Below are 21,189 nucleotides of genomic sequence, written 5' to 3'. Positions count from 1 at the left end.
ATAAATCAATAAAAACACCAAACCCAAACAAACAAGAATCGGAACAATGACATACCACAGAAAAAGAACAGAAGAGACTGAAATACTGTTTTACTTGCAGTAGCAGAGTATTTGGTAAGTAAGATTCCCAGGTGATGGTAGGATGCAAAACATGCTCCACAACACAGAAAAGTAACAAGTCCAGTAATCCAAATGACCTGGAGAAAAAACCCTTCCCTACCCAAAATTTCATTTTTTGGCAACTCATGGAGACAGCAGGCAGCGAGGAACGTGTAAGTGCCAGATTGGTCTTCAACACTTAACAGGAAGGTTATAAAGTTTGTTGTACATAAAAGGTGAGGTGCGATGAGGGAAGAAGAGAGGAGAAAGTTTCTAACCCGAGGACCAGGAGAACCAGAGAATCAGTGCACTACAAATATGCATGAACACGCAGAGAGCAGTCCAATACCCAAAGATTCATTTGATCAGCTACAGAAGTTTTCCTGTTTTAGTCAGTCTCTTTTTACAGCTTCATTAGCAACTCAAAGTCATTCTCTGATGGCCAGTTCCGGAAGTTTGTGGCAAAAGTTCAACATGTATTACTTCATTTTGAGCTAGTTATTTTCTAGCCTTTTTCTCATTCTAGTCACCGAATCTATCATATTTCCCCATTCCTCACGATGATTCAGTTCTTTTCAGTGCTAGGAGTGCTTCCAAATTTCTGTCATCCACTAGTTTAAAGTGTGCACTCCTAGCTCATCCATTTAGCTTGTTATTTACTTTATTAAAGCAGGATTAACCTCAATAAATGATGCTAAACATATCAAGAATTCAGAGCTCTGGAACAATCCTGTGCATTTATGTGACAGATTACACTTCTAAGGAACAGAAGCATGGTATCTACTGAGTCCGGACTCAGTATTTTCCAGCCATTCTGTATGAAAAAACAAGGCATTCCAGTGGTGTTTCAGGAAAGTTTCATCTCCCTTGCTGGTCCACTCAGGCAACAGTTGGGATGAAACAACTGTCCTGCTTCTCTAAAGTGGGCAGGAAGCAAAAAGTAATACCATTTGCACTTACAAATCCTTTTAGCAATTTTATTTTCTTATCTAAAGACAAGAAACTGTTCTGGCTTAGCAGTAATGTAGCAAAAAGCTTAGTTTAAAATCAGATTAATCCACCATTTTGTGCACAGCACAACTACACAAATGCATGTGCCAGCACTCAAGGAGGAGAGTGGTGAGGGCAGAAACAAATGGCCAAGAAGAAAGGAAAGACTGGCTCTTCTGATCGCGATGCTACGTAAAAGCACAGTAACAAGCCCATGCAGACATTACAATTAAATTCTAGTTTGCTTTATGTTATGAAGGTACACACAGATGTTTGTAACAATTATTTCCAGCCCTAAGGCATCTATGAATCCTATCTTTAGAAGTTTTGAAACCTATAGCTGCACAGCATAAACTTGGAGCTATTTGCAATTCCTGAGAGGCATCAGCCCCTCAGACCAGTTAGTACTTCCAGTACACTGAAAGTACTTCTGTGATATTAGTCACAGAACTCTCATTCACTTTTTAATGAAGCAAGCAAACAAAAAACCTTCCAAAATTTACTTCAAGAGCAAAAAAACCCATAAAAACCCCCACCAATCAAGGGTGATTTCTGAAGTACCATACCTGTGGCTTAACACTTCTAAGAGATACTGACTTTTATAATTTAAAAAAAATACTACAAACATTCAAAAAGACGCACTTTCTCAGCTTTAGTAAGAAAACATATCCTGCTTCCAACATGCATTTGTATGACTCAGTAATACTCACATGTACTTTAGGTGTGGGAGGAAGGCCGTTACTAAGTGGTTTCTAGAAAACAAAAGTTAAGTTTGTTTACACTCTGATGCACACATATGCATTAACAGCATATTCTCTCCCTACATTACAGCATAATCAAAATACAAGTGTAAAAACTTATTTCAGAATGCTGTTAAAAGCACTTGATATATAATTGAGCATAATTATACTAGGAGAAAAGAAAAAGCCAATAATTCTGTCTGCATAACAAATAAATATAAAACACTCCCTGCAGATTTAAGACAATGGAGTTGTGTTGTATATCTCTATACTATGCTAAATGGAAGACACTAGGCATCTAACTGGGACACTCTGCTGTGTCCAATGCCACATGCACTAGATCTGAAAGCCGGCTGAGCTTTGGCTACAGTCCCATTTTTAAGCATGAGGTTAGACTAGCGACCTCCCCTTCCAACCAACACTTCCGTAATTCTATATGAGCTTCTAACCACATGTCTCTAGTGGCTACACACCACTACCTATCAGTATAATTTTCTTTCATTAAAACCTCTACTGTGATTCCCTAATATCTCCTCAGGGAATATCTGCATCGTCTATTGCACAACTTTTTCCCATTACAGTGATGCCTGAAAGAATGCCATATCCAGCAATACAAAGTCTAAGCAATATTGCAGCAATTGCTCAACTGTTCAATATTACAGCAGCATAAAACTCTTATTAGTCAATACTAGACCCACTTTCCCATATCAGTATCAATTTCTCCTAGTAAAAACATGCTTCCAACGAAATGTATTTTACAGGTAACACTGGAAACTCCCAACACACAACTGCAAATGCCAAATTCGGAGCACTTCAGGAAATTTTATTTTCCAAAGTACTGCCAGTATTACTGGCATTCCCTTAAAGCAATCATACACACAATGTTTCTGCTCTATCTCCTCTTCACTTCTCTCAAAAGAGCAACATTTCCAACCTCATCATTAGAAGAGGCCCCCATAGAGTGCAGTTTCATGTTACATTTAATCTACCTACAGAGGATCCACTCTCTCCTATCTCATATTCCCACTTTGGCTTCATAATAATAATGACCACTCGAAGCCAACTGCTGCTTTGATAGAAAAACTCACTTGGTAGAAGAAAAGGGGGCGCAGGAGTATTCCCTTTCCTCAGCTCACAGCTGAATCAGATTACACAGTGTGAAACCACTTCTCTCCATGAGTGCAACTTTACATGAGTATATGTAGTTCAAGCCTGACACACAGCTCAGGCTGCTAAACCCTGAAAACCCAGAGCTCTAGGGACCAGCAGCTTGCCCAACTGGACCCTCAATCTACATTTCTCCATTTTTCTGCCCCAAATACCAAAAAGCCTGTATATTTACATCTGGGCTAGGAGTAGGACTCATTTGGGAACTGCAATCCATCTCCTTTCCCGGGGCCAGTCAAATCCTCCAGCAAGCCATCAGGTGGCAGCATATTCATTAATTTCCTCATTTACTTAAACAGTCATTGCTCAGTACAACACATTACACCTTTCTTGCGGTTATCTCCCTCTTGTTACATGTCTCTCAGGTATGTGAATACAAACAAGTAAATCTTGTATATCAATGATTACGTTAGTTTCTGATGAAAATTAAATACTGACTCAAACCTCAGTTTAACACTGTATCACAACTGGATGATCTAGCAAAACTGTGCTTTGATTCAAAGTAAACAAGACACTATCCAGTATAAGAATGTACCCGCCCCTTTTCATTGCACATGTAGAACAGTTGAGACAACTTTAAAATAACACCTAGAAGCTTAAATACCTACCAGTAATTCCTTCTTTTCTTTCCTTGAAAAATCAGTGTCTCTAACTTCATTCTGTTGATGTGGTGATCCCTCTTTTTCACCATTTAACTGTACAGAAGTGACTCCATTACCTAGAAGGAATCGTATTTAAAAATGTGTTCTACCTTGAACTCAACAAGCAGTCTGGCCTAAAAACAATTCTGAAGGCCCCAAACTTCCACTTATGTCAGAACACATTCCAATATGCTGATTTATTTGTGAAGCATGTTATGCTCCTACATGTGCACGTGTAACCATCTAGTCACATTCAATCTCAGTTCCTGGCTTTTAGTAATTACTATAACAAGTCTATTGTGGACATAGAAAGGGACACAGTCACAATTAGGGGGGAAAACTTATTTAACATATTTAAAGAAAAACATGGCTATATCTAACACTTCAATTATCAATTCTTTATAAATACCCTTGAGGCATGTCTTCACACTGGATGCTTAAGCGTTACAATCAAATCTGTAACACATCAACTGCAGTACTAAATATGTAGCAAGGAAGAGACAGCAAGGTATCAATTAAGAGTCAGACATTAAGCTTCCTTAAACCAAGCCAGTCCACGAGAACTCTCAAAGCTTCAGACTTCAACAAAAGCATAAAAAGAACAGCCTGAGCAAACAGCAAACACAATTACCTCCTATACTACCCAACTCAGTTCATTACATATAAAGCAAATTTTGAAAGCAAACCTCTATTCTTGACAGGTCAAATGAAAACAGCAGCTGACACACAGGGCCAGAATCAGAAACCTACATACAGGAAAACTTTTTTTAAATCCCTGTGACACTACATTACAAGCCTGTTGCTTAGAAAAGCAATTGTGTCACCAATGGTATCAACAGGAATTGTGTCAGTGACTTTACTAGAAGGTATATTTAACCTTCTTAAGAGTTAAGCACACTTTCTTCATGTATTGGGGCTTTCATGCACTGTTACTTGCCCACCACAGAAAAATTACCACAGTGTTTTAATGTGTGCATAGGTGAGGACATAGAAATAAAATCACATCAGATTATTTAAGAAATATTTGTATACTTCTTGATGTCACATTTATTACCTAAAGCATTAGATTTCTGTGGAGGTAACCGAGGAGGTGGTGGTCTGGGTGGAACCTGACATGCAGACTTCGCTGGACTCTCTGATGTTGGGCATCTCTTGATTGTTCCTTGATTATCATTTTCAGAAGAATGAGTTTCTTGGGGGATAAAGATGGATTTAGGCTGGAAAAGACAGTAATAATAAAAACGTAATGAAAAAAGATTCAAAGCATCCATCCTACTTCTCAATGAGGAAAAAAAAAACCCAACACATGCAATACTTAGATCGTGGAATTTTCACAAGTAAATTGGTAAAGCATCATGTTCTGCCATGCAGATTTCTTTCAAAAAACAAACCTTGTTATTGACAAAGGACAGATTCAAAATCGTCGTATTCAAGTACAGCATTGAACAATTACTGCACATGTCAAAATGCCAGTTTGTGACTACAGATAACCAAACAAGACATTTAAGGAGAAACCAGGAAACATTCAAAGATACAGCCAGGACTTTGTGTGAAGAGTCCCAAATAGGAGGTATAACCACAAAGAGCAACATTGTTTACATGCAGGCTGAACTAATGCTGCTTGTAAAATCCTTAGTTAGGCAAGAGAGCGCAGGTGGGCAAGTCATCAAACCTGCAGTTTTTGCCCTGGAAACGAACAGCCAGAGGGAAAAAAAAAGGTTTTTTTGTTTTTATCTTTGCTCATATTAAGTTAACTTCAGTGTGAAAAGATTCACTTACTCTTTAAGTGCCAGCATGCAAAACCTAACTTGATACAGGTATTCCTCTGAAGATACCATTTAGACATAAAAAAATTTTAATTCCAAAAGTTAGCAAGCAGATGCTTTATTTGGCAGCTCCTTATTAATAATTACTCGTGGCACTAAATTTTTTACCTACCCAATTTATCCCTCCCAAAATATCAGAAGTGTAATCAGAACTTTCACACTGAAACACCCTACAGTGCAAGACTTCATGCAGATTTGCAATTAAAGGCTACAAACACAGAGGTCAGACCTCTAGATATACCCTTGACTTAAAACTTGATTTAAGTCTTCAAGCCATTGCTCAAGTGACAGAACCATCAGTACAGTCATTTAGACGCTTCTGCATTTGTTTATTTAAAGTGCCCTTTTATTCTGGGCAACAAAATCCCCCTCACTTACCTTTGGTGGTAAAGGAGGTGGCACTTTAGGTTTCATAGTAGCACTATAATGAAAAGAAAGAAAACAGATCATTATCCAGTGTAGCTCTTCGAATCTGGCACTGAAGTGTTAAAGAAGATACAGGATTTTTGAAACGCCATACAAACACCATCAACTTGTCAACAGCAGTATTATATCCAAATAGCTGCATCATGAATATTTTCAAACGTTTTGTTATTGCTCTGCATACCACAGATACTATCTACAAACTCAAGTATCAAGATCCTCCCTAGAGAGCACAAAGTGACATGAACTGCTTTGTTGGAGATGCACATACTCATGCAGAAAAAAGTAGGGAGATGCAGAGCTGGCCTGCTATTTCATCTGTTGAAAGGAGAAAGATTTAGTGAGCTTTTCTAAAGGGCCAACTGTAGGTATACAGGGCTAAGGGGAGTTAAAAGAAAACCGATGAATACCATTCCTTGAAAAATTTACCACTGACTTCTGAAGAAGAGCCTTACACATGAAAGCAAATTCTACCTGCAGTGGACAGCCTACTGTCTGGGTTGGTTTGGTGTGTCTTTTCTTCCATGAGTTTTTTTTTTTTCACAGAAGTCTTGGGTATTACAATTTTTTAATGCAAGAACAATTCAACAGCTTGGCTCAACAGTACAAGATATTAGCAGGAAGCAAGAAAGTGGAAGCATCAAGAGCACTTTTCCTCTGCTGATTCTATGTTTTAAATAACATGCTGCATTGAAAAAAAATAATCCTAAATGCCGAATTTTTATGTTTTTAAAAACTCTTACGCATTGTCCTACTTCCTAATCTTTTGGAACAGAAAATTAGTTCCATTAAATAAATTAGGATTGCAGCTGTGAACACTTTACAGTCTTGCAAAAATATTTTCCTTATTTTTAAAAATTATGTTCCAAAGTTTTGGGAAAACAACCTATTAAGATAGCTGTTTGCTTGTTTACAGATCGACAGCTTGTTGCTTTGCTTCATTCTTTTCAGGAGTTTCAGTCCTGGCATCTTATCACTTGCTTTTACTTCAGATAAGCTGAAAGGTTATCTGAGAATTGGTTACCCTGCGTTGTACACTTCAGCTGCTATGGTGGTAGAAATTATCTTCTCTTCATAACGTGGGAAGAAGCTTAAATCCTCAGTGTGTCCAAACTCCATTTGCATTTTATTTAATATTCTTCCCTGCATCTCAGACAGCCATCACAGTGTTTGTGGGCAGCCAAATGTAAAAACCAAAAAAGGCAATGATTTGGCATAAATGTGACAGATATTTGTGCAAAGGACTGTGCACCCTGGTTTCAACAGCAAGGTTTATGCACTGTTTGTCACCGTTGATCATGCAGGGCAGTGCCCCAATAATTTCTGCTTTCCCAGTTTCCACAGCCAGGAAATTCAAGCATCATCAGCTTTGCTGAACATAAGAAATAAAAAAACCAATTAAAAATATAAAATAAAGACAGAGGATTTTATACTGTTCCCTGAAGCATGTGAATTCTCTGCTATGAATCACCCAGCTTCAGTCATGCAGAGACACAGGTTTGGACTGGAAGGCACACAGGTGCTTCATTGTTTTTGTTCTGGATCTGAAGGGAGAAGTGATTGATGTCACATGCACTCTTCAATTGCAACTCCATCTCACAGATTATAAGTCAAACAAAAGCTTTGAATCTTCAATGGACTCCAGAGAAAGATATCCAAGACCAAGCTGATGAACCAACATATTGCAACAGAGCTTTGGGTTCAAGCAGATACCCAAAGGAAAGGCACAGATGCAGAATCTGTCTGATCCAAGGTTGAGATATTCAAGGCTTACACCTTGAGGTAAGCTTACAGGAAACTGTCAGGCCCTTTCTGTAGGGCAAGAGTACCTTCAGGCCCTCTCCACAGGGCAAGAGTACCTAGGATGAAATATGGGAAGTAGTAAAAAACAACATGACTTTTTTGGTAGACCATCGGTGGTGACTGTCTTTAGGGTCAGACAAATCGGAGCCTCTCCAGAAGCTATCAGGTTCTTTCTCACTTAACCTGAAAAAGAAAATCCACAGAAATGCGACAGAAGCAGCTAAAGCCAAATGCTGTTTGAAAGTTCTGATGGATCTTGTGCGAGGAACAAGGATCCCAAAGCACTGAACAAAGAAATCACTGCAAACACTTCAAGGCAGCAGGGATCAAGAGGTTCTAAGCCTTGTATCATCACTGAAGTCAAAAATACTGGCTGCAAACAAAACAAGAGGGGGGAGGCAGAGAAACAAGCAAAAAAACCCAGGCAGACACAGAGCTGTACACGAAAACCATCCAGAGGTTCGTATGGATGAAGGAACCAAGCTGAGCTGGCTTGCAGCAGTGCAGATATCCAGAGCATCTTCTGCCAGAGCGGAGCTGGCAGTATATGGAGCTATAGGGGACCATTACATCCTACAGTGCAGAAGCCTGAATTATAATTACCAGGTCTATCCAGCTATGAGTAAAGCAGGTTCTCAGCTTGGTCCAAATGCAAGGAAGTAAATCAATGAACAGTGTTATCAACCTCCTCCTCCCCAAAGACAAGACATAGGAGCTTATATTATTGATGAACTACATAATCAGTCACACCTTTTTAAAAGTGCTTAATAATGAAATATGAAGATCTTATGGAATTAGCAAGGGAATAAAGCCTGCTAAAAACTGTATTTAAGTACTGCTTGTGTCAAACAACAATCATACTTGTGTTTCCCGAAGTTGATCATTAAACAAGGCAAGTGTAATGTAATTACAACAGACACTATCAGTAGCTTTATCTTTCTTGAAGGGGGCTGTCCTTCATGCTCCAGTGACATAACCCACTGTCTTCGTTATAAAAGAACAGCAGTGAACTCAGGGAGGGATGGTGGTGGTGGTATGTGGCTCTCTGTAAGAGATGCCCGTTTAACAGGTTTCTAGTATGAAGCAACTGCTTTCAGAATTATCCATTAACAAAATATTAACAAGACTTCTGTCACAGTGGCATCTTTCTTTTTGGTCTTTATGTCATTTTAGGAATGTAAACTTCCAAATACTGGCTGCACATTTTGAATTGTTTCAGCTCTTATCTGTCAATCAAAAGGAGCCCAGGGATACTTATACCAGTGGAATTTACTATGAACATAAACAATTTAATAGGTGCCTATTTATACTGCCTTTGCAGTCACATAACCTTGCTCCCTCTGTGGTAAGGGAGCCAGCTCTGTTCTAAGATCAAGAACCCATACAAGCATGCTACCAGCTGAGAATGCAGACAGGACAAATTCAAGTCATCTAGAGAAGACAGTTCTGTATATATATTATGTATTTTTAATGAGTTTTATTTTAATATACAGTCATCAGTTCTGAAGACGACACTGGGACTGGGGTCAGACAAATTACCAGCTCAGTGTAACTATATCAAGATTTTGTTCAATAATAGAAGATAAAAGGACAACTGTATCAAGCCAGGAACAGGACTTTTTTGCCCCCTAATTTATCACAAGTTTAATCAACAGAATATGAAAACTTCCAGTGATGTAACCTTGGAACAACATTAAATTTCTATCTTTAAAAATGCTATAGAAGAAAAAGAATCCTGAGCTATCAGGGACAGAACATGATTCAATTTTTTTCCCTCCACCTATTCAAGAATCAGCTTATATTTATCTTTATTTTTACAAGAAGAAAGGACTTACTGTTTAGCATCATCATCTGCATCGTCATCTTCTAAATGTGCCACATGTCCCCTAAGAAAATGAACAAGGTACTATGGCTGAGTGAGTTGTATTAAAATTAGCTTGGCTACTGTGAAAAATTCTAAGCTCAAGGGCTACTAACTCTTTTACAGAATTTTACTGTCTTTTAGCTTTTTATCATCATTACCCTTTAAAGCACAGTTGCAATCCAGACAACTAAGCCTCTCCCATATCCTCTCAACAAGTACAGGGACAAACCAGAACTAGTTGTGACAGATGTAAGAAATCAACACACAAATGACATTGAAACACACAAGGGCGGGGAGGGGGGAGAAGAAAAAAAAAAATAGAATTACCGCTGATGCAGTTCTTCTTCAACTGATTTTAAGAGACTCCTTCAGCATTAAATAAGAATAAGAACACAGTTCAATTGTGGCACACAAACTTAATTATCAAAAGCTAGGGCAAATGCTCCTAAACTAATCGATATATAATCCAAAGCATACTATTTCAGCTGTCTTTCAGAACATACATCCAACACCAACATACAAATGAACACAGCTGCCTTTTTTTTACAACAAACTTTCATATGCGCTTATTAATTATTGCTATTAAGTGCAGTGGTCCTTGTTCCTTGTACTGTAAAACAGACAGGGCCGTCTTAGTTTGACACAATTTAAAACAAATCCACACTATCCAAGAAAACCATAATCATTAAAAAAACCAAAAATCAGATTGACAAGAGGATTAAACTGCTACTGGAATAAATTAATTCGTCTCCAATTAATTTTTGTAACATTCTGAACTTCTTCATTTCTGTGTCTGTCTGAAAACACAGACAGGAAGGAATAGCAGACAAAACACAGGGATGAGAAACAACAGGATTTCAGAAGATACCAGTATTCGTATTTTCCCCAGCTGGAAGACTGCATAAAAATATCATGTTCTATGCTTACGATTTTCTGCATTTTTTTAATGCAGAAATGTTTTAAAGCACAGCTAGGCATCCCAATTCTGACATGCATAAAAGTAATTAAGAAATTGGGTGGAAAGGAAGAATTATATGGAAAGCTATTGCATATGATTAAAACAACAGAATTATTAAATGTATGAACATGAAGTTAAAAGGACTTTGCTGAGACAGGTAAGTTTTATTTTTTAGAGCATCTGTAATTGAAAGTTCTTAGTGTCCCACAACATGAAGAAAGGTATAAAGCAATGTCACAAGTGCAGCACTGGTAGCTCCCTACATGGGGTAAAATTGTGCTCTGTGGGACCCATCATGCAGAACATTTTGTTAACCACCAGACCAAGACAACATCTTCTAAAAGGAAGCTTACAGCACCATAGAAACAATATGGTCAACACAGCCTCACCGAATAGTGCTGTAATTCTGTATTACTGGAATTACTATTATTTTAGAAATAAAGTGATTTTGGAATTTTAACTGGCTGATTTATTTGGAATTGTAACTACATCCCTTTCAGCTAATGCATTGAATGCACATTTATGATTTTTATAGTAGAACAGTCTCAGATGAATTTAAGACAGAAAATGCTGTTGCTTACTCACTTATTTGCTCCCAAGAAGTAGCCACACTGAGGACCATGACCATATTCTAGCTGTAGATCCTACAAATATAAGACAAAAAAACCTTTAAGACAAACTGGTGAACGTCAAACACATACCCTGTGTCATGCTGCTGTTACCCCCTCTGCCATGTGTGCTAACAAGCTCATTCCTCTGGCCTTCCTGGCTCCTAACACCACTCTCATGCCCATCACTCCCCAAAATCTCCTCTCTTCTAGTTTGCTGCATCTCCAATTCCTTTTAAAACTCTGACCTTAGCCCCCTTCCTTGGACACACAGATCCTTTGCTCAAATAAAGCTGGCTGCAGAAAAGGAAACAAAACAACAAAAATAATGTAACAATTTTAAAAAACCCAAGCAAATCCAAAAAAAACCAATGACAACAAAAAAGACTTTGTGATCTACCACACCCCGTAGAGAACCCAGCCATCCCTCACTGGCACACTGTAGTATTCATTCCAGATGGGGAGTAGTTCTAGCCTGAAATTACTTTAGCACATGGGGTCGTTAAATAAGCAGAGAGAACAGTAAGAGTGTTTTTACAGCTCTGGTTACAGCAGTATATATTTTAAGGATAAATAGAGATGTTCTCATGTATGCTTTAAGATTGCCTCTTGTATCGAAAAGAAAAACAGCGTATTAACAGCTAAGTCAAGCACTCAAGCAATCACCAAGCACAGGCTACTTAGATAAAGAAGTGGCAATAGGCCTCCAACACTGCTATTCGATAGATGCTGTATGGCATACAAATTTAATGCATTAATGGGAATATAGGGACCATACTGAAATGTCACTGAATCTGCATCTGCCAGGAGGATACTGCTGTAGTTGCAGGGTATTTTTTTTTCTTCAGGTGGATCACAACAGGAAAAATCTGAGCATAAATTTGCTTCCAAAACACTGAGTATTCACCAGGAGAAATGAGCTCTTGATACCTAAGTTAGCTATAAATGGAGGTACATTGCTCCTTTCTAGAAAACATTTTCAAGGTCTCCCAAAATCATCTGTTAAACAGTCCTCTTTCAGCTGCAGCCCATATCAAAAGCATGCTATCACTCAGAAAGATGCGCAGATATCCAAGCTATAAGAGTAATAAGCTTCGATTAGATGGATAATTCATGGGGCTGGTCTCTCAAAAGGGCATTTAAAAAAAGAAAAAAAAAAATCACAGGAAAAGTCTCACACTAGATTTGCCAGCGCTCCAAGCTGATGAAGCAGAAACCACGGCAGCTTTCAGCTCCAGACTGAAGGGCGATCACTCTAAGACAAAGCTCTGTGTATTGTTTTCTGCTTGGCGAGGAGTTCAAGTTGTTTACTGCACTCTGAGTTCTGCTGTGTAAGGCTAAGTAGTAGTCTCCACATGGGTGTTTCTACCACAGCTGTCAGCAGTAATTGATTGCTTCAGTGACTTTCTATATTTTCCCAAGGCAAGTGAGATATTGTGGAAAAAACAGAATGTAACAGATAATTACTTGATGTAAAAGAATGCATAGATCACAGGGCTGAATAAAAATTGTGAAGGCAAGCCCAGTGGTGGCATTTCCTGAACTGTGGAAAGACTGACTTTTCAATCTTTCCACCAACTTTATCACACACCTTTTTTTCTAGAGAAATTAAGAAACCCCAAAATCACCAGTTCCCACCCACTTCAATGGATCTGACTCACAGGGGCCACCGGACTTTCCCCCTAGACACCTGTCTGTGGAGCTAGAAAGCCTGGTGCTGGCAGGGAGGAAGGTTGGCTTGCTCCTCCCTAGGAACGTGACCTGGGACCTGCAAGGTGGCAGATGAAAGGGGTCAGGCCTCAGTCATGGGCATCTTTGATCTCTTCTGCTACCCTTACCTTCCTGCTTCAAAGTTTCATCCTCCTCCTATGCCCTGGTCTCAATTCCTCCTGCTCCTTGCTCCAAACAAGCTCAGCAAGTCTCCTTCCCTCAAGAAAGGCCACTCTAGGCCCTCTGCAATGTCAAGTCTCTTCCTCACCCCCCAGCATCTGTCACCTTATCCTGGCAATCCCCTTCTGCTGGTCCTCATCACCAGTTGATGTACTCCAGTCCACCACAAAGAAACACAGATCTAGCTTTCTTTACTATGAGTACTTCCATACAACCTCAAGAACTTTCACACATAAGCACAGGTATTTTGAGGATTCAGGCTCTAGAGCAGAAAATACCATGACTTAAAACATAAGATGTCACCAGACTCATAAACAAGGAGGTTAAACAGGTTGTGTGAGTCTACATAAGAGGACATCAGAACAAAGACTGGGAGGCTGTTGAGAAACACAACCCCAGATTAATATAAAGAAATCTGAGATTTTCACCTTGAAGTGACAAACGTTTTGCCTACACATTGCAGAATCACACTGATCAGAAGTGGGAAAGATCACATGCTGGGCAGAGCTAAAACATCTGCCCATTTTAATTTACACACTGTACAATACATGGCTCTATATATTGTCAGCAATGACAGGAAAGCTCGTAAGAGAAAACAGGCAAATCTCCATAAAACGTAAAGAGCCTTCATCTGTCACCAAACGTTTTTAGCCTTAATTTTTTTAAATGAAAAATTGCATCTGCCAGAATTACTTCAATGCTTTAAAGAGACAAAAGCTTTGTTTTGATTCAATCTACTATTGTGCTGCCTATTAGTATTTATTTGACTATGATTCTAATTGGATATACTTCCCCCCCCCCCCCCCTTAACTAGCTTGTTAGTGTTCTTCTAATCCCTTTAATATTGCTGGCTTTCACCCCACATTTGGGGTGAAGCAATCCACTGCTACTGAAATTCCTTGTTCTGCACTCTTGACAGATAAATACTTTGGGCTAGAGAGCTTTTAAGAAGCACAACACATTTTTTCTTGTACCCTCTATTCCATATATAAACTTTCTAGCTAGATACTAGATATAAAAACATCAGTAAATACTGCATGTATCCTGCAAAGCCTCCAGTGAGCTGTTAAGACTTTATCAGAACAACCAGTATAACTAGATTTTTTTAAAGCTAAACAAAGGTATTTTTCAACAAAACAGAAGTCTTAATCAGTTATGGATTCCCACTGGTAAGAACAGATTAGCACTAATTACTAAATGGTGCAACAACTGGCTTAGTAAAAGCTGTTAATAGCTTTAATAAAAAAATGTAATAAAAGCTCTCCTGCATCCCTAAAGTAACCCAACAACTTTATGAGTCTACATTAGCATTTTCTTTTAACATACGTACAAAGCCGATTAGTTAAATAAAATTCTTTTTAGATCAGACAACATTCACACTGAATAAATCTGAGCAACTAGACAAGATATTTTCCAAGAGAATCTCAAGATCTACAGGCAACAGGAATGAGAAGGGTCAATAATCTTGGTGTTAAATCAAAGATGAAATCCCAGATTATTCTGCATTTAGCCTCAGGTTACCAACAACCCATTCCTGAACCAACACAACTGGGTACAAGACAGAATGCTATTTGCTGACAATGATAAAAAGGTAATATGGAGAGTAATTACCAGTTCTTCTCAACAGCCTGCATAATAATCAATTAAGAAGTCGTGTAGAAAGGTAAATCACACCTTCAGATAAATCACATATACAAAGTAATCAATGACTAGAAACAGCATAAAGATTTCCTCAAAACAAAGTCAAATTTGGTGGTAAGGCCGTGCTATAAAACAAATTCCCCAGGAGTGATCAAATCTACTATACCTCCTGCAGTTTCAATTTCAAAACCGGCTATTTGTTTTCTGAAGAATTCTGAAGAATTTCCCAATTAATTAATTACTGTACCTTTGACCAGTCTTATGTTCCTAATTTGTTCTGTAGGGCTGAGCTGTACTGGAATTTTTTAGGTGTTCAGTCCTTCAAAACCCAAAACTTAATGTATACAGTGAATCAGCAATTCACAGTTACTTCCTACACTTTCTGTTCCTGAAATCTAGTGAGAAACAAAATCATTTGAAGTGGCAACATCAAGACTTTAAATCCACAAAGCGCTGGGGTAGTAACTCTGAATTTCGAAGAATACAAATCACCTTTGGACTACTAACATATCAAACAAGGCGGCACATACAGACCTCTTTCTCAGTAAAAAGATTAAGCAATACTTATCACACTGCTTTGTAAAACAGGATGCTAATTTTACGGAAGAGTCATACTACCTAATGCATATCCTATACTTTTAATGCCTTTTTTTTTCATTAAAAAGTGCATTCTTGAACTTCTTTTGGATAGCTTAGCACAACAGAAATAGCAAGTTATAGGTATATTTTTTAAAACATGCTAAATATAATTCTTTCTTGGTGACTGACTATGGTTTTACTGTGCATCGGTGCTACACAACCATTGTTCCACTTTTCCCTTGTATTTAATTTTTCTATGCATTTTATCTGTGGATGTCCACTTGGCACAAACAGCGCTATTTCATACCCATATAATGGAACATCACTACCCTAACTAGCTACAGTAAGGCCTCAATGCAACAGGCAATTGTATGCAGCACTTTCAAACTGCCTTCTAGTGATGGAATTGAACATCTCATTTGCTCAATTACTGTTGCCAAGGCAGAAAATACCCAAAAATACAAGGAAGGAAAAGAAAGAGCAAAACCAGCATTCTAAACCCTTTGGCACTTTCTTCCCCCTTTCCACTTGTTTTGTTACCTACAGCTGAATGAAACACAAAGACTCTCTGAAATTCAGCACTGATAGCTAACCTAATTCTAAAACATATGGCAACTACTTGGATAGGAGTCTTCACAGCTTGTAACAAAAGGAAGAGTGTATGTATGCTCACGTAGTGAGGAGAAAAATGACTTAAAATGAACGAAAGGCTTCTGGGCAAAGTTCTCCATTACCTACATTGACTTCTTCAGTTCAATCCTTTCCTACCAGTATTTTAGTTTTCCTGTCAGAAATAATTAACTAACACAGAATAGCTATGCTGTATGCTGAAACATTAACTGTTACTGAAACCTACTACAAATTATTAAGCCCAGAATATATTTATAAGACAAAACAAAACAAACACCAATCATGACCAAATCATTTAAACAGGACCAACCAAATGTACAAAAGCATCTGGCAAATACAACAGTGCAGATCGCATAGTAACTGCAAAACCCTTACTGAATTCCTTGCTAAAGTAGTCTAAAATGAATTCCTAACAACTGAAAAATAACTGTAGGTTGGAAGCTGAGATATCAAATCCAAGTTCTGTTCAACTCCTTTGTAACTTTCCAAACCAGTAGAATTTAACACTTTTCACTGTGTGTTGAATATTCCGGACTAAATTAAAGTGGAAACATTAAATTTTTCCCCTAATACAAAGAAAAAGAAAATCACTGGCTATGGTGTTACAAATCAGTTAGTATGATGCAGACTGGGACCAGGTGGAACGCATCCAAGTTGCTAAGGAAGCTGGCCAACATTATTATGAGACCACTTGCTAATTAAAAAAAAAAATCAGCCCCCAAAAAACCAAACAAAACCACACACACAAACGGAAAAGAGTGGGCTGCTAGTCAGCTCCCTCAATAAGCTGGAGGAGTAGACAACAAAGCCCCATGAGGTTTAACATAGCCAACCGACAAGTCCTGCAGCTAGGACAGACCAAGGTGGCTGGGGGCAGGAAGGGCAACTGCAGAAAAGGCCAAGCACAGTGAAGCCAGAGGGGGTTATCACCTCTATTTGGCACATGGAAGGCCACACCCACACGTGGTGTCCAGTTCTGGGCTTCCCAGGAAAAAGACATTGACAGACTGGAGGGAAGCCAGCAGAAGGCCACAAAGATTGTTCAAGTGATAGAATAAATGGCACAATAGGAAAGGCTGAAAGAACAGAGCTTTTGTAGCCTGGACAAAGTAACTGCTGTCTTCAGCTATCCCACAGCACGATGTAGAGAAGACAGAGCTAGACTCTTCTCAGGTGCACAGCGAAAGCACCAGAGGCACCAGGAACAAATGCCATTTGGCCATAAGCAATCAACTCCCTCCCGCAGGAGCAGCACAGCTCTGGGACAGGGCCTAGAGATGCTCGGTTGTCTCCATCCTGAGAAACTTCAACTGGACAAGCCCAAAGTAATCTCTGGATCTAGCTTAGAAGTTGCCCCTGTTTTAAGCAGGAGTAGGCTAGAGATCTCCAGGGGTGCCTTCATACCTCATCTTTTTTGGGGGACCTCTGATGGTATTTTATAACTTAACAAGGTATGCAGCTCAGTCTATACGAACCAGAAATATTTTTCTGCTCACTATGAGAGGGAAAAAAGTTTTTGCCACAATACTTCATTGCAGATGAAGATAACCCAAACAAAAACATTTATTTGCCCAACATGACCTTTTGTTTTGAATCAGAACACAGTAAGCTCAGTTTCCCAGAAATGTTCCCAGACCCCACCACTCATACCTACAACACATCACCTTTGAGAGATGGACACAGTTACATACACAGCAACAGCTCTGCAGAAGCTGGATTTAACAGCCCTTACTCCTGGCTCTTCTCTACTCCATGCATCTCCCTCCACCATACTGACACAGCCATTTGCAATGCCACACAGGGAACCCAAATGGGGAACTGACCTGGTGGGAAAAAAACCCTGGCAGGAGTTGCATGTTCTTCCTCAGGATGTCATATATACTCAAGACTACTTCTGAACATACGCTTAAGTACAGCAAAAACACTTCAACTGACAGAAATTTGGTCCTTCTGTGTCAACTCACATAGACTCCCAAGACTGCCATCATGGTGGCTGTCACAACACAATGTTAGCCACTGGATTTTCAGGTGCTTCTCCCAGGATCAACAGCATAACATTTTAAAATTGTTCTAGAACAAAGGTGTACGTATTTTAGAGAAGATTACTTTGATTTAAACCATTTACTCACTGGAAATGCAATGCTCAGCTCTCCCACTTATTTGAGTCTGTATCCAAACAACTGCTTTTAAAGTACACAGGAAGACAGTGAAAAACATGGGAGAAGCCTTTGTTTGAGGTCTACCTTTTGTACCCTATGTAAAGTCTAACGTGCACATAAGGTAAGACACTTTTTTTTTTTAATGTCTTTTTTGAGTCCAGCATACTTCTGCAGCTCCTGAGGCAAAGGAGATTATCAGAAAACAAGCACCAAAACACAGCACAATGACCAGAATAGGAACACGAGGAACAAAAAAAAATGTCAGGAAGGAACACGTGCAAGAAAATTTCAAATGATGGAAAGTATCCACTATGTTACTGAGAAACTTGTTGTCAAGTTGCAGAAAAAGTAAAAAAGCTCTATCCTGAAAAAGAGAGCCTTGTACCTAGAGCAAAATATTCTGTTATTTATTTAGATATGAGGTATATTTGTAGAAGATTAAAGAGAAGTACTATCTTGTCCATTTGCATGAAGGGGGGCTTGGACACTGAATTTTCCCTGCAAACAAGACCCGTACTGAATTTCTCCATTTTTCTGGTGCATCCAGGTAGTTGTTTCAGGAGCAGAGAGGTGGAAGGAGAGGGAAGAAGCAAAGGAGAGGAATAATTTTTAAGGGTAACCACATCATAGGTGACAAATTTTAAAAAGGTAACATGCATGGTAACTACATAAGCTGCCATGGATGGAAAAGGACAGTCCAGTAAAGAGTCATGTTCTCATTTGTCTTAGACCTGCAGATATTAGGCTAGCAAGACATGCAACAACACAAAGCAACCTGAAACAGACATTTTTAAAATTAATAAACTAGAAAGACAAAACCAAAATCAAACCAAATTGAAAAACTAAAACCACACTCCCAAAACCAGAGCAACTGCACAGGATGAAAATGTTTCACCACATACAGAGAAACCTAAAGTACTGATCTCAAAACAATTTGTGCAACATTTTTATAATAAAGCAATACAGGAAGTTCCTTCCAAGAACAGGGAAGACAGTCCAAGCTCTCTGTAACTACAGTATTGGCAAATTCAAATCAAACCAAGCCAACTGATGCCAAAACAAGCAAACAAAAAAATCCAAAAAAAGACATTCCAACACCCATTTTCCATTTTCCCCTCAGTGCACTTATATTAAATGTCTCACAAATCAAAGTTAGCAGACTAACGTTCTTCATCTAGTACAGAACATTTCTTCCTTATTTTTCAACAGTATATGAAGATGTCCAAGATTTAAAAGCATTACTTTTCTAACCACACAGTGCCTAAAGAGCAAAGAAAACTCACTTTCTAGAGTAATTCCTACACTGTAATGTTAAAACCAAATTTTTTAGTATGCAGTAGGAGAAAACTTAGAAGAATTTATCAGGCTATAAACTATGCCAAATGCCTTGAAAACACTTATGACCCCACTTTCTGTTATTTGTATTAAGTGTATATTCATTCTGTAACATAATTACCATCTGGAGAATTCAGAGACTTATATTTATATAATTTTATAGTCTTTCATGGGACTATTTAAAGGAACTACCAGGCAAAGATATCAAGGGAATGTCTCTTCTATTTTTAATCAACCTCTAAAAAAATTAACAAGTTATGCAACATAAGACAGTTAAAGAAATCAGAGTGAGTGCATAATAATACTATGCCCCTTCTACAAAAGTGATTCAACTAAACATGAATACAGTTTAAATACTTTCAATACTGCACACACTAATAATTCCTTCCTACATTACAGAAATACACATATAGACTAATCCTTATACTGAATGGCTTTTGCACACATGAAAACACCAGTACACCAACAAGACAAAACATGAGCTTTGAAGAAGAAAACACACACACAAAACTAACACTGACAAAGAAAGGCATAAGATGAAAAATACCAGGTTAGATCTTGCAGTGTAGTATATTTCTTCTGAACTGTCCAAAAAATCGCTACTGTCAGGCTGTTCATTAGACAGAGATCAAGAAACTCAAGTTATTTACATTGTGACTGAAAGCCAGGTACACATAAAGGGAAATTTTCTTACTTAAAAAAAACTTGTTAGTTGAAACTCAAATCATGTTAAGACAGTTCTGGGGACAGGGGTAAAACACAACTAAGGGTTTGGTCACGTTACAAAACCACTACCAAATCACACCAAAACATTGCATTATCGTTCATCACCTGAGCTGCGGTAATGGGTGACAAACTGCCTCAGTAAGAGGCAAGTATGTACCAGTTTAACATCTCAGGGCCCCACCAAAAACAACTCATCATGCTGCAGTAGTCCAGCCTTTCTGCTTGCACATTCATACCCATGAGTAAATGAGCATAAAATTCAAGCATGCTTTAGTGAGATAGAAGCAAAAGGGTCAAAAGAACTGCTTTAATCAAAAGGTATCCACACTGTTAATGCTGGAGAAAGAGACAGGCATCTCTTGCTCCCACTTCCATTTAAAAGACTTTCTCTGCCAGAGCGTGGAGACTTATGAACTTCTCCCTCAGCCTATTTTGTGCTAAGGCTCTGCTAGAGCATCCATTCTTTGATTAGACACGCCAATTTAAATTGTCCATTAGTTCTACATCTAATGACAAAGTATGTTTTTTTCCATCTTTGGTCTCTAGACCCAACATTATCATTTTCAAAATAACAGCTCTGCTTAATCTGGAAAGGACACACCAGGTCTGCGTGCTTCATTCTGATATGAGCAGTGCAGCAGTTCATTTCCCTCTTCAGAAAGATCCAAACTAGCAGTTATAGGTCTTCCTTACAGACAGGGAGATGAGGCAAGTTCTTTGGACAGGTTTCAAATATGCAAACTCTTGACAGAAATAGACAGTACTAAGTTTTTCTTATCAACAGAATTAATCTGGATCTTTCAAGCTCCTTCTTGGAGCAGCAAGAGCTTCCGAGATTCCCAAGTCCAGAGGTTCCTACTGCTAATGCACAAGGTAGGAAAAGGCTCAATTCCACCCTCCTGACAACACCTGCCAAAGAAGTGCTCTCAAAAGTTGTGCTTTAATCCCTGCAGAAAATCTCTCTCCCCAGTTCAGCAACTTTGGTTCCTATGGTGCAATAAAAACACCTCTCTGCTCCATGAAGTTGTCTAATATCTGATTTGTATCGTCAGTGACTGAAAAAACAAGAAAGAAATGGAAAAAGTATTTTTAAAACTTGAGCTTCTCCAT

At 38.6% G+C, this 21,189-nt stretch overlaps 1 protein-coding gene across 10 annotated transcripts in view; it reads right to left on the bottom strand.

Moving 5' to 3' along the window:
* Nucleotides 1–21,189, bottom strand: part of MAP4K3 (mitogen-activated protein kinase kinase kinase kinase 3) — an 84,516-nt gene that overhangs the window by 24,361 nt on the left and 38,966 nt on the right. For 7 of the 10 annotated variants that reach the window (XR_008748013.1, XR_008748014.1, XM_055809732.1 and 4 more), the window contains 8 exons: nt 19,901–19,963; nt 11,097–11,155; nt 9,881–9,919; nt 9,525–9,575; nt 5,842–5,884; nt 4,692–4,854; nt 3,605–3,714; nt 1,800–1,841 (listed from right to left, as the gene is read on the bottom strand). Coding sequence is in view for 8 of the 10 variants with exons in the window: in XM_055809732.1 (XP_055665707.1) it covers nt 1,800–1,841; nt 3,605–3,714; nt 4,692–4,854; nt 5,842–5,884; nt 9,525–9,575; nt 9,881–9,919; nt 11,097–11,155; nt 19,901–19,963 (570 nt within the window). In the remaining 2 variants the exon portion in view is untranslated. The remainder of the gene's footprint in view (nt 1–1,799; nt 1,842–3,604; nt 3,715–4,691; nt 4,855–5,841; nt 5,885–9,524; nt 9,576–9,880; nt 9,920–11,096; nt 11,156–19,900; nt 19,964–21,189) is intronic. The other 3 variants (XM_055809735.1, XM_055809736.1, XM_055809737.1) reach the window with 3 other exon arrangements.

The sequence above is a fragment of the Falco peregrinus genome, chromosome 7 (assembly GCF_023634155.1).
Source record: "Falco peregrinus isolate bFalPer1 chromosome 7, bFalPer1.pri, whole genome shotgun sequence".
In the NCBI taxonomy this organism is placed as follows: domain Eukaryota; kingdom Metazoa; phylum Chordata; class Aves; order Falconiformes; family Falconidae; genus Falco; species Falco peregrinus.
This window is presented reverse-complemented; position numbering and strand designations above follow the sequence as displayed.